Source organism: Xenopus tropicalis, chromosome 1, assembly GCF_000004195.4.
Source record: "Xenopus tropicalis strain Nigerian chromosome 1, UCB_Xtro_10.0, whole genome shotgun sequence".
Lineage (NCBI taxonomy): Eukaryota > Metazoa > Chordata > Amphibia > Anura > Pipidae > Xenopus > Xenopus tropicalis.
In genome coordinates this window covers 151,308,383-151,323,308 of record NC_030677.2, presented here as the reverse complement: position 1 = coordinate 151,323,308, position 14,926 = coordinate 151,308,383, and the positions used below count along the sequence as shown (strand labels likewise).

The following is a 14,926-nucleotide window of genomic DNA, read 5'->3' as shown; positions in this document are numbered from 1 at the left end:
TAATTATGCCACTGATCCTCACTGCCAATGACACAATCTCCCCTGCTGTACTTGATATCCCACAACCACAATCCCTAACCAGGGGATATTAATCCCTACTTCTACAGACACTGCCTCACTTACTATACCTTCTGTTCAATAGTCACAGTCTATAGTCTAGAGGCTATTATGCCCTCTGCTACAAGAACCATCTTCCCTACTATACTTGCATGTTCACAACCACAGAATGTTCCTAGAAGCTATTATTCACACTGTAAAAAATGGTTCCCTTTTATTATTATTATTATTATTATTATTAGTAGTAGTAGTAGTAGTAAAATATTTGCATTGTTTAATACACCTTAGTAGTCCTCTTAGTATAAGCTAAATATATTTGATAATGCATGTTTCTGCAAGATTTATATCCAAATTGTAGTTTCTTGCAAATAAATCCAATGTTCTTTTAGTAATAAAGAACAATTATTAGCATTATGATATGCAACTTGTTTTCATTAGGATGAAATCACATTTAGGAAAAAGAACATTTTTATTTGTTTGGCTGAAGTTATATTTGAGCACAGGTAAAATAAAATGCATATCTTTATGTTTATACATGGAGCATGTGTAAGTAAATGGATAGCATTCTTCAACAAATACTACCCAGGAACATTGAATGACAGAAATAAGTACAGTTAATTAGAATTTTCATAAACAGAGCAGACAAACAGCATTTTACAATGTACATTTTGAGTCATTGTTAATTACAAATAAAGGCTAAACGTATGTTTAGCATTTTAGATATCTTTTTTTTTTTTTTACAGCATAGTGTCCTTATTTATGAGGAATAAAGTAATATTTCTTCACTCTATAAACTCATAGTACACAATCATAAAAAAATATCCAATCACCTTTTGTGAAGCGGTTTTTTTTAAGCATATATTTTTTTTTCCTCTGCAGTAACATTGTGTGATTCTCAGTCCATTGTCCTTTCTTTAAATCACTTTAATGCAAAATCAAAATAAATATAGATTTTAAAAGTGTATGGGTATGACCAAAAACAAAGTAACAAAGCAGAGATTTGTAGTCGCCAGTGATGCAGAGTTAGTTCCTGGTTGATAGGTTCGGCATTGGGATTTTGACTTGACCTTTTTTAAACAAGTTTGCTTCTTTTTATTTGGGACTGTGGATGGTTCAACCGAGTCAAAAATATTGTTTTGATTTGTTTTGGTTATGGAACCATCTACCTTACTTGTGAATGTTCCAAAGGGGGAGTCATTTATCTGCTTAAAGGTTCTGTTTTTCCTATTGTCATAACCAGCAACAATTTTAGTTTTTGAAATATTTTCTTTGTCTTTAATAGGATTGTTAGGTGAGAGCCTGCTGGTGTGGGACGATGGACCGGTCTTCCCATTTACTCCAGAGCTGGGAGATCTATCAATTATGTGCTGACAACAGTTTTCTGTTGGATCATCAGAACCCCATACTTCTTCTACAGTCTGTTTTCCAGATCTGGTCTTGGACCCAAAGAAACCCGTTCTCATTTGATGCAATGAAACATTGGCACATCCATTAAGATCGCTGCTGTGAAGTTTTTTAAGATCGACACCTGTGAAATTGGAGGGGAGATAACATTCCACCTCCGATGATGAGCCTTTAAATTGTTTCAACCAGCTCCAGAGTGATTTGGCTCTGCAGTCACAGATCCACTGGTTTCCATTCAAACGCAAATACTGGAGCGATACCAGAGGTGCGAGTATTTCTCCCCTAAGCACTGTCAAGTTGTTGTTGAACAAATATAAAGTTGTTACCTTTTTTAGATCATGAAAAGTTCTGGGGTGGACCATATCCAGTCTGTTCTGGTGCACTAACAACCTGTCTAAGTTTGTCAGACCATTAAAAACATTTTCAGATAATCTATTAAGTTTATTTCCATGAAGAAAAAGAAAGGTGAGATTTCCCAGATCCAAAAAAGTATCGTCATGCAAAAAATGCAAGTTGTTGTCTTGGATGTACAAATACTGCAAGGAGAAAAGGCCTTGGAATATTCCGGGGGGCAGATCTTGCAGACCACATCGATTAAGGTGTAAAGTATGTAAATGGACAAGTCCTCTAAAGGTGAGAGGCGAAATAGTTTTAAGGTTGTAATTGTCACTCATATCAAGCTCTTCCAGTTTGTTTAATCCATGGAATGCTCCAGATTCAATATGACTTATATTGTTTGAATGAATCCATAAAATGGTAAGGTTCTGACAGGAAGTGAAGCTGGTCGACCTTATTAAAGTTATTTTATTGTTGTGGAGAAAGATCCTTTGAGTTTGAACTGGAATATAGGATGGAATTGCAGTCAGTCTTTGCTGCTGACAACTGAATGTGATCTTCGGCTCATTATAACACAAACATGCTTCTGGACAACACTCCACTTTAAATTTGAAACTGATATAGCAAGCCACAAGGAACAGCAATTTAGTGCCTAAAAAGAAAAGAAAAAAAAAGGCAATTAAAACCTTAAAAAATATTTGTACCTAATATTTTGTCCCTAACACGGTTCAGCATGTTCTATTTATTTTGTTCACAATAAAAGAATCCAAACTTGTGTATATATTAGGGATGCAGTAGCATATACTGTACATACTATGGATACACTGAATATATATATATATATACTGTATATACTATGGATACACTGAATATATATATATATACTGTATATACTATGGATACACTGAATATATATATTTATATACTGTAAATACTATGGATACACTGAATGAATATATATATATATATATATATATATATATATATATATATATATATATATATATACTGTATATACTATGGATACACTGAATATATATATATATATATATATATATATATACTGTAAATACTATGGATACACTGAATATATATATATATATATATACTGTATATACTATGGATACACTGAATATATATATATATATATACTATATATACTATGGATACACTGAATATATATATATATACTGTAAATACTATGGATACACTGAATGAATATATATATATATATATATATATATATACTGTATATACTATGGATACACTGAATATATATATATATATACTGTATATACTATGGATACACTGAATATATATATATATATATACTGTATATACTATGGATACACTGAAAATATATATATATATATATATATATATACTGTAAATACTATGGATACACTGAATGAATATATATATATATATATATATATACTGTATATACTATGGATACACTGAATATATATATATATACTGTAAATACTATGGATACACTGAATGAATATATATATATATATATATATATATATACTGTATATACTATGGATACACTGAAAAAATATATATATACTGTATATACTATGGATACACTGAATATATATATATATATACTGTAAATACTATGGATACACTGAATATATATATATATATATATATATATATATATATAAAACAACATGTAACACCGCACTCATGTCGGTTCAATAAATGTTTTGCTTTTCACTAAAGACCTGTGAGTGCAGAGTGAAGTTACATGTTGACTCCTGCACCCAGGCATGTAACCTTATTAAACACTTTTTGCTGTTTTTATTTTGTGTAGGCAAGGTCCCAGGCCATGCAGAACCTATTTTACCAAACTTGTTAATTAAATAATAAAAATATGTTTTCTAACAACATCCAACATGATTACAACTAAGCATTGCCTTTGTTTTTAATTTATACATTCAATTTATTTCTTCTTCTGACATGAGCTTAAAGCCTAAAAAACAGAAGATATACTCTTAGGATTAAGGTCAAGATTTACTAATGCTATAAATGACCTAAGCACATACTGTAAATGTACAGTGCTACATACTAAGGAATCTCTTTAAGATAAACCCCCCCCCCCCACCAAAAAAACCCAACCAATTGATTACATTTAGATTCAGGAGAAAGATGAAAGAAGAGATACACAAAAAAGCTGAGTTCTGGATCATAGTTGTTGATAGATGTCTAGAATAAAGGTTGCAATTGTTTCTAATATAAATATGGGATCTATTACCTGGAAATCTGTTATCCAGAAAGTTCTGAATTATGGAAATTACATCTCCCATAGACTCAATTTTAGTCAAATAATTAAAATTTTTAAAAATTATTTACTTTTCTCTGTAACAATAAAACAGAACCTTGTACTTGATCTCAACTAAGATATAATTAATCTTTATTGGGTTTAATTAATGTTGAAATAATTTTTTAGTAAACTTAATTAGTAAAATTACGGAAAGATCTGTTATCTGGAAAACCCCAGGTCTCGAGCATTCTGGATAATAGGTCCCATACCTGTATCAAATGTTTGCCTAGTAAAATAAAAAACAACAACAACGAAAACAGGTAAAATTTGCTCTGTTTTTTCTTACAATGCAATATTTAGGCATTACTGCATTTTCTATAGCTGTTTCAAAGTTCTATGGCAGCCAATTAAAAAACAATATTTTTGCACTAGTTAGGAAATTATCTGCAAAAGTGCCCACATCAAAACTGACATGCTGAGTGTATGGTAGTATATTTTGATGGCCCTCAGTGAGTCTACTCTATACTTTGCGCTCCTGTGTGCGACTGCTCATTCACATTAAGAGGGCGCTTGGTGCATTGGTACTAGGAACATGGTCATTCAGGCTCAACCGCTACAAGTAGATTTTTTGTAGTATCTCATTTTTTTCCCCATTGCCATCTAAGCTACACCTTCACCTCTTTAATATGTGATTAACACCATTGCGACAGAAGCCTATGTGCAAATGTCATAGAAGACTGTCAAAGAATGTTGCAAAGTGTAAACAATATGGAAAAACAATCTCTTGCAAATCTATTAGTTTCACTGAAACACATAGCAGCTTGAGCTGAATGGTAAAATACAGAAAAGGAAATTATGGAAAAATGTTGTTTCTGCTATATCCTAGAACAACCCACAACTGTGTCTAGGCCCTGACTGGGATTCAAAATAGACCCTGACCCTTTCATGCACACAGAGTCCCAAACAGCCCCAACCAGCCCAATGCATCTTACAGCAGCCCCTCTGGCATTTTCCAAAATCCACACATTGCCAGTCTGTGGGCAGAATGTGTCCAGTTTCATAACACAACAGAAATTAACACAACAACAAATCTTACAACACAAGCTTTTCATACACAAGCAGCTGGAATATGGCAAGTTGACAACTCACGACCTAGCATAGTTCTCTAGTGACTATATGACAATATTTGCAGCATGATTAGCCTTAAACACAGCGTGAAATCTTTAGTCTGTGTACTAATATAATAAGCAAAACAACACACTTTCTTTTCAGTTTACCAATTTTGTTGAGAGCATCTGGAATAGTGTGAGAGTGCAGACCACTGCAGGCAGAAGCACTACGGTATAGAAAAGGGAATTTACATTGCAGGCTTTGGAACTGTGCTGCTGAGTTGATACCCTTTCAAAAAGATTGGGTATCTTTCTGCTTGTCACATACTTTCTGATCTATTGTTTCAAATGCCATGTCTTGAGCGTCATTCATCACTATAAATGCGCCTTGGGTACTAACCAAATGTTGCAGTGCTCGGCCCTAGCTCAGTGTTAACAGCAGCACATTGTTGCTTTGTATTACATTTGCTCATATACTTTTCTGAGAAATTGATTAGCTGTTTTGCTAAGGAGCAAATCCTGCTGCTTCTGTATTTTACCAATTATTTCTTTACCATATGCCTTATATTCTAGCTTGCCCTTTGACAATTACTATTACCCACACGTTGAAACCAATATGGTCTGCTTTTCTACAGTTTACAATTCTGTGAAACCAAAAAAGGCATTATTCCTCCCAGAACAGCAGTGTCTCTCCTCATTAAGGCACAATCTATCATTCCAGCAGAGATAATCCTTCTTTTTTCCTGCAACATGTTTTCCTTTCATTAATCTCACTAAGGCCAACATCTACCAAACATGATAAATGAATCAAATGGCAGTTTAAGTGCTAAAATCAAATGCTATTTATGAACCTGTTGAATAAGCTAGAAGCAGAGTAGATAAGAAATAGAATTTGTATTGGCTGCTAATTTGCAGATATGTTGAACGATTTCTTTTTAAAAGCAAAGCTGTATATTCATGAATATTAAAAGAAACAATTTGTATTTGAAACTAAGCTGCATCCATGAATTTCCTGCAGAGGGGTTGATTTAGTAGGGTGAGAGCTGTGTTCAGATTAGGTGCTACCTTCATTTACCCACAATATTTGCAATTATCAATATAAACATTGCTTTCACCTACCTGTATAACTTGCTTGTGGGGGCCACTGTCCAACACTTGCAGCTCTAAAGGGCTTATCTTGTTTGGTTAGGGAGTATATAGCAAGAAGTGACAGGGAGTCAATACTAAAGATAATATCAGAGGCTGAGTATATATATCTATAGCTGAGTAACAATTGCAATTACATTTCTGTGAAATTATCAGATTTGGGGCTAATAATCTCCAAAGTGTACCCAAACAATTTTTTCTTTATATTGCATTGGCTGGACACATTTGGAAAAAACATGTACAGTGGGAGCAAATGCACTACTCAAGTGCAAATCAATACAATGTTTTAGGCGTCAGTTTCTCTAAGTAAGCTGCATTTAGAATTGACTTGTATTTATATATATATAAATATATAATTGTTACATCAACGTTTCGGTCCAGGTCTAGGACCTTGTTCACGATGTTATACCCTCAAATATTTGGAATTGGAGTGCGCATGATTCGTGGAGAAATTTACATATGGAACAACTATTTGCAGCACCCAGAAAGACTCTGTGAGTAAAAGAGGGAGTGCGGACCGATTGCAAATATATATAAATATATATATATCTTTATACTTATATATATTTATGTTGCGATGACATATTTTTAAGTGATATTTTAAACCATGCAATATATGTATGTGTTATTTCGTAGCATGCAATATTAGCGCACGCTATTATGCACGGAACCGTTACTTTCTGAAAACTATCATTCTGAATATGAAAACTTGAGCATACATCACTCTTGGACGATCACATACTTGATTCTCTTCTTCACAATCTACCAAAAATCCCACTGCAAACTCCATCTTGTCTTTACAAATGCTCACGAACCGCAATGTTTTTTGAGTAACACCTACTCCAAGTAGGTGTTAATATTCACACTAATTATTGCAATATTTCATGCTTTTAACGCTTCAAATATGTGAATTATGCGTTAGTATTATTTCTATTAGATAATTACCGCAATGTGATGTATATAACACTTTGCGATAATGAGATTTTTGCGCATGCAATATGAGTAGTAACGCATGCAAAATTACTTTGATGAATCAGTACTTAATTAAAAAATATTTTTTAATGCATAAAACTATGCGTTAAACGTTAACGACCTATAGGGAACCGGCCCCTATGCGTTAAGCATTAACGACCTTTAGTGAATCGGCCCCGTAGTGTCTAATAAAAGTTAAATTGCAGCATTAGTTCTGCGGTTTCTGGTCTGCTTCCATCTCATTCACTACATAAATAAATAAGGTATACATGAGAGGAAAGTGTTTGAGATAAAACACAACGCATATAATAACCTTTACTGATTTGCAAAGAAAGAGAAATATCAGCAATGCTATACAATTAGGCAAAATAAAGGCAACGCTCACAAAGCAAATCAAGAGTTTATGAAACCTAATGATTTTTAGAATCAGGAATAGGACTGTGTAAATAAGAGCCGCAAAGCTCAAGCAAAATTAAATAAAACTCAGCAAAGCTGATGAAGTGTTGTACAAGAAGCACAGAGCTCAAGAAACCCAAGAATATCTCTGGGGAGGCACAGTGCATCTAACACAGTGAAATACAATAATACATTGCGTATAAGCTGCAACAGAACACAATATACCCAACACACAGAGTGAAATAAAACCTGTAATGAACATTATGAGGCCCAGAAATTGGAAAACACACTGAAAATGAAACAAACCTCTACAATGTTGGCCTTCTGTCCATTTATGCATTCTGATTTCCTTCCTTGGTAAAAAAAGAAAACATAAAGGCCCTTTCATTCTTGATTAATCCTTACCAAATTAAATTTTCCCCCAGTCCATTGATCCCTACCATGTGGGCTAGACCTCCTTTCTCCATCTGAGTAAACATTTTCTAGCCCACTTGATGCCAAAACATTGTGGTTATCTCCTGATGAAAAGGCTTCTCTTCAGTTCAAGCACAGGCTGGATGGAGGATGGGTAATAGTCAATGTTTGGACCACTCTTATTGCCTTGCTTCAAAAAATGGGGGTGCCACATTATAGGGTCACCATCACCAGACCAAAATAGATTTACTTCCTTTAGATTGGCAGCTCTAATAATCAGTGACTTCCTTTATCAGTCAGTATTTGTGTGTATCATGTTTTTCTCTGCTATTGTACAGAGCTCAGAAATATGCTGGTGCTTTAAAATGCTTGGTAACGATAATGATAATAAATCATATTTAGGGCCAAATTCAGTTCAGTGATAAAAACATATCTTGCGGTTGACTTCACTAGTACAAGTCAATGGGGAAATCTGAATTAGAAGCTAATTAAGTTTTACTCATTGAATTGATTCTGGCCCTTTATGTACACACAGTCATTACTGAGAGCAAAGAATAGAGACTATGGAGATGATGGTAACTAATTTGACATTCAGTGACTGGATGACTATTTCTATTCCCTTTCTGGCAAACAAGCTGTCCTGTTTTCTAGATATACCGTTAGTATCATAGCCGCATAACCACATGATAAAGCAGGTTGAATTTAGGGCAATGGCTGCTGGGGATCTTTATTGATCCTTCTGTATTTATTTGCAATTACACCAGATTGCTACATGTAAAGTATTTTAAATGCAACAGTCTCCTCTCTTCTAGTTCAAAATGTATTTTTGAATGCTACTTTTTGCTTACAGTAGAATAGGTGGTAAATTTCATTGTCTGTCATTGACCTTAACCTTGGGTTACTGGATGTTGCTGGACTACAGATACTAGCATACTTTAAAACTTGGTTTTATGTTGAGGAATGTAGAAGTCCAGGAACCTCAGGGTTCCCAACGTTCAGAGTTCAGAAATGGGTTTATCTGAGGGGCTCATTAATATTTACTACACCTAACTATTTATAAATGAGGATAACATAGTTATGAATATTTGCCCCCTGGCAGAACAAAGAGATGTATTAAAATTATTATCAATACCAGCCCCAGATTTACAGTTAGGGCGCCCCTATGGCAGCCACCTCATTTGCGTATACCTGCTCCTCAGTCGCACTCAGGTCCTGGAGTGCTGGGTGGCGGCAGGAGGGGTAGTTCATGACAGTATCTCTTCAAGTTTGCCTTGGACTATTTCTCAGTTCGCTCCTATTGCAGAGTCCCCTATTCATAGTTTTAAATCCTTTTAGTCACGCTGTGTTTCTTTGTTGATACCACCTATGTCTTGAGTATTTATTTCATTAAAATGAAACATAAACGATGGACCAGAAAAGCTGATTATTTGGTTTTCATGAATATGAATTTACAGCGCAGTTGCCCTCAAGTTACTGTAAAAATGAAGCAATCATAATAAAGAAATTAAATTAACAGCCAAGTTCCAACTCTGCAACCGAAAACAAAATCTTAAAGCTTTTAGCTGTGTAATAAGCAAATTCCCTGAAACACAACAGAAGATAGATGGCATTGCACGCAAACCTACTACTACCAATTATCTGGAGGCTCTGCGAGCAATTTAAATACGTACTATTATTTTTGTAACATAAATTCAGCCATGTGCTTCTGTCAGCTGCATTGCTCTTACTAGGACACGCGCCCTAGAGGATAAATCATTGAGGGAAGCTCTTTTTTTTTACTGTTGGACAATGAATCACACTGAAAAAAACAGGTGCTGTGTGTCACACTGAGGACATTTGGCTCGCTCAGCTGTCATCTGCAATATTATTCAGATATATATTTATGTTTTATCCACATAGTTTTAAAGGAAAAGGTAACTCAAAATAACCGAGAGGTGTCCATTTGTTAATTACCTCTAATTGCTTAATATTGCATATGGTGTTCCGGGTACGTTCAGTAGTAATCACTTTACAGCACTCGTACACAGCACAGCATGTCCCTGGGAGAAGAAAAGATGGCAGCACAGTGCTTTGCTGGAAAGTATTCCAGGACAGGGCATTTTTTTAAAGAAAAGTGCCAGCCCAGGGTAGAAACTAAGCGATTTTATTCAACAGGGGGTACATAAAAAATTGGCACACTAAGTTTCCTTTTCCTTTAAATTATTTTATATATGCAGGGCCATATTTACCATTAAGTACTTATGGTACAAAAGAAAAAGTCGCCCTGCCACCAACAGATATTTGCCAAAATCCAGTGATGGAAGAAGGGGGAGTTCCAGGTAGGCTGTGGAACGACCTACTGCATGTGTGTGGAAGGAAGTGACACAATGTGTATGGGTATTATGCTACTTCCTATCATTCACATGGACTACATCACTTCCTGCACATGCATGTTGGTGCTTGGGGGTGGCACTGGACAAAATACAAGATGTATATATGGTCAAAGAGGATTCAGTACCAAGTAGTTAATGCATGCCTTAACTCACACTACTACTTACATTTCAAGTTGTTTGGGTTATAGCTGCCCCTTTCCTACAGTAATTACAATGTATAAGACATAGACTAGAATGCAATGAAGTAGCTGGAGAGTTTTACACTGGCCAAGGTACCTGGATTATCTTCTTTCCAAATGCCTATGGCTTATACACCATATGGCTCCTTTACAACTGCAAGTACTGCATGTAATTTCAGAAGCAAATCTCTATGTTTGTACACACAATGCAACATAAGCGAGAGGGAAGGTCAGGAGAGGGGGTCGAGTGTGTGTGGGTTTCCCGAAGATTTCTTGCAGGGGGGCTCTGACAGGTGAAGGTACACCACTGGGGAAAGGCATCACTTCTGGTGTTCCGCATGTGATTCTTTAGCTGTAAGTCTTTTGCACAACTTCACTGTTGTAGCGGTAGGGTTCCTTTGTGTTAATAGGCACACTTTTGCATGGTCTTTGTAATGAACAAATGGGCATTTGCTGTGTACAACAAAGTAAAAGTGTAAGGAGTGTTTTTGATGCAAGTAGAGAATAGCATCAATATGTGTTTTTAAATGAGCCTTTATGATTATGAGCACTGGAAAGGTTGGACATATCTAGGGTAAAGCATCTACTCCCCCACAGCAGACCCCTATATGGACAAACTGTTCTACCAGCAAACAAAATAATCCTATATATGATGTCAGTCCTATACATAAGGATTCACTGTATTAAAAGCTAAAAGGCATAATACAGAAATGTGAAATGATATGCTCAGCAAGCTTAATGCGCTAAAGTGCTGAGGGTCTTACATTGTGTCAGTGCATGTCACTCATCTCAGAGGGAGAACCTTAGGGCATGTAGGCTAATAAGAAAATAAAAATGCACACATGAGGAATTTAATTTCTACTGCTTTGTTGCAAAGCACAAGGAAAAAATACGAGCTAGAAAGAGGTATTATTTGTGGCATAATGTTTTAATATAATATGCTTTATGAAGATGAACTACCCCTTTAAGTTTTGAAAACCCATAGCCAGCAGAAAACAAGATAATGAAAGAAAAGGAAAGGCCAAGTCTAGATACTCCTGTTTGCTTTCATCAGCTAAAGCATAAATGCTACATATTGGTCAGTTGCTATGGGCTACTAGACCTGTAGCAAACTTTGCCCTTTTGTGTAAACCCATTAGCACCCTGTCTAATGAAGAATAGTAGTTTTTGTGGTTATGACTGTCATTACATTCCCTGCAAAAGCTTCTTTCTCTGTCAAGGACTGGCACCTTTTTAGAACATAAAGCGTCTCATTTACGTCAACAGGCACAGTGAGCAAAGTGCAATTTCATGTTCAATTGTTTTTTCCCCCAATGCAAGCATCATTGCAGCTCAAGAGAGTGTTGCGCCTGGCACATTTGTTCTGCGCAAGAAAGAACAGTCTATAAGCGGGGCTGTTCCATTCTTATTTAAAATGCCTTTATTGCACACTTCTTAGGGCATTACAGCAACGTTTCAGGCCATGTGTGGCTTTTTATCAAGTATGGCCACTTTAAAAGAACTGTATTCTAGAAAGATGCCCCAAGCAACAACCATCTTTATTCATTTATAGAGAGCCAGCAAGTTATGCAGCACTTATACCGATTCTATGTTCAGGTTCTTTAGGAGTATAATGTCCGGAGAGCATAATAAGCAACTTTTCAATCCTCTGAGCAGTGTAAGTGGAAATAGATCCATAAGTGAATAATCCACATAGAATTAGAGTAGGGGGGAATCCCCAGCAATGCAATGGATAGCTCCCTGTTTTTTTTCAAGATGTGAGGGCTACAGTACCACACTGGCACCCATATAAGTGATTGTGTGCTGCTCAGATTAAAGGTGGCCATACACGCACCGATAATATCGTACGAAACATATTCGGTGCGTGTATGGTATGTCGGCGAGTCGACCGATATCGCAGGAAGCTGCTGATATCGGACGACTCGCCGATAGGACCAGTTTGAGAATTTTGATCGGGCGCCATAGAAGGCGCCTGACCAAAATCTCCCTTCAGCGCTGAATCGGCAGAAGGAGGTAGAAATCTTATTGTTTCTACCTCCTTACCTGCCGATTCAGCCCTGAATGGTGTGTGGCGGATCTGACGATGTTTCAGATGGTCGCACGAAACATCGACAGATCGCCACGTGTATGGCCAGCTTAAGGAATATCATCTGTCAATTGATGCAAAGGCTTGTCATGTAAAGGGTTAGGATTATAACCTCTGATCTGCCAGGAGTAACCCATCAGGAATGAATTTGGTGAACAAATCTAGCATTACAGGATTGTTTTTGTACTACAAAATTATATACAGGGTATGATTTCCTAGCTTCCATGATTAATCATTAAACAGTATTTAATATTTCCACTAGATGGCAATATTGGCCAATTGTAATAATAATATATTGCCCACATGTGATGCTGCTAAAGACTCTGCAGAACTGATATTCTGATCATGAAACATATTATGGGAAGATAGCACTGGGTCCTTTATTGCCAGGTAACCAGATGTAGCTGTTGGCACGGAAGCAATGTCAGCAGGAAGATAATGATGCACGGACCTTGCAGGTTCAGTATCTGGCTTCAGAAGAGACTTTGGTTAGTGTGCATGGCAGGTAATATTGGAAAACTAATTATAAATACACAGTACACCAAACAGTGGCTTATGGTAGGTACAGTGTGCACTAAGCCAAAGCAGTGGATACAGTAGTTTAGTAGAAGAGCTCAGTAGAACACTTGCATTTCCTTCTGCTTCTCTAGTGGATTTTGGCATAGGGCACACTATATACAGGCATACACAATGGCCTGATTCAGACAAAGTTCTTTTGTAAACAATGAAGATTGCTCTCATAGAATGTACAAAGATGCTGAGATATATCATTATTTGCATTTAGAAGAAATATAAGATGATACCGGATTATATATATATATATATATATATATATATATATAAGAATTGCTTTTTTCTAACATCATATCCCAGCCTATTGTTAACCCAAGATGTGCTGCCTCGCTACATTGCAGTGGACAGATATATAATTGGGATTAGGCAGTTCCAGAATAGAATGATGCATCTCAACACATGTGCTGGGGAAAACTGTCAATCATGGAACCTATTCCAGTATTGTTGAGATGACGAGTGTTTAATTATATATAATAAGGGTAGAGCAAATAGGTTCAAAGGCCAGTAAAGGGTAAGGTATTAGATTTTCGCTCAAATGTCAAATGAGAACCTGTCATTCACTAATTACTGAGTACAGGTCATCTCCCACTGTCTGTAGATAAACATATCTTGCTCTACTTTTCATCAACTATCATTAGAAAGGATGACCAATAGTCTTTCATGTGACTGGAACTGTTGCTGTGTGCTAACATTAAAGACTGAATTCAGGCATAACAAGCAGAATGTGACAATAGAAACACTTTTATAGTGGTCATTCCTTCACTTCAGATTGGTTGTCAAGAGTTTTTACTATTCTTTAAAACATATTACCCCCCAGTGCAGATTTACAGGGCAGGTGCAATCAAGACAAGAGCCACAGGAGAAATAAAAGGCAGCAGTCAGCCCTTTGTTATGCATTGGCCCTAAAGGAACAGCTTCTTAAAAAGGTTAAGCACGATCATCCCAGAGCTTCCAGTTTCCAATCATAAATGGCATAGATGGCTCATCTGGACTGCATTAGAAAGCAGGAACAGATCCAATACAGAATCGAGCTCTAATGGGAACACTATGAACACTATGAACATGAAATCTTAATGTCCCAAAACACCTAGAATATAAGCAGTATGGGAAATGTTGTAATGTGCAGCTCTAATACCTCCCACTTGTGCCTAGAGATAGCTAAATTAGTAGCATACCTTGAAGTAATAATTTCAATACGTTTAATAATACATGTGATTATAATACAATTGAAATAACCTTGCTAGGACTTTGTAGGAACATTTATTATTTACATGCTGCTATTACTACCTTGGTCTGCTTTGCAAGATATAGTGACCCCCCATCTTCTTCTCTGCAGGGGTGCTCCTGCCATGAGACAAGGTGAAAACTGTGCCCTAGGCAAGCAACAAGTTACCAGGAGCAGCTTTTAGAGCCAACTTCCGGTAGTTAAACTGGAGATTTGGCTCTTCCAGTGCAGACAGGGCAATTGCGCTCTCTGCACTAGCAATGCAGCCCCTCTGGACCACCTTTGGTGCAGCAAAGCAAGCACTGGGAAGTGAGGGGGCAGCATATTGAGAGCTGCCTCAGGACGGCTCGTTGGATAGGACTGACCCTGCCCCTTTATACAACCA

General features: G+C 36.3%; 1 protein-coding gene across 1 annotated transcript in view; it reads right to left on the bottom strand.

Annotated features, from left to right (window-relative positions):
- Window positions 1-507: 507 nt before the first annotated feature.
- Window positions 508-14,926, bottom strand: part of rtn4r (reticulon 4 receptor) — a 95,704-nt gene continuing 81,285 nt past the window's right edge. The window contains exon 2 of the mRNA XM_002932103.5: window positions 508-2,449. Coding sequence (XP_002932149.3) covers window positions 1,011-2,449 — 1,439 coding nt within the window. The 3' untranslated portion in view covers window positions 508-1,010. The remainder of the gene's footprint in view (window positions 2,450-14,926) is intronic.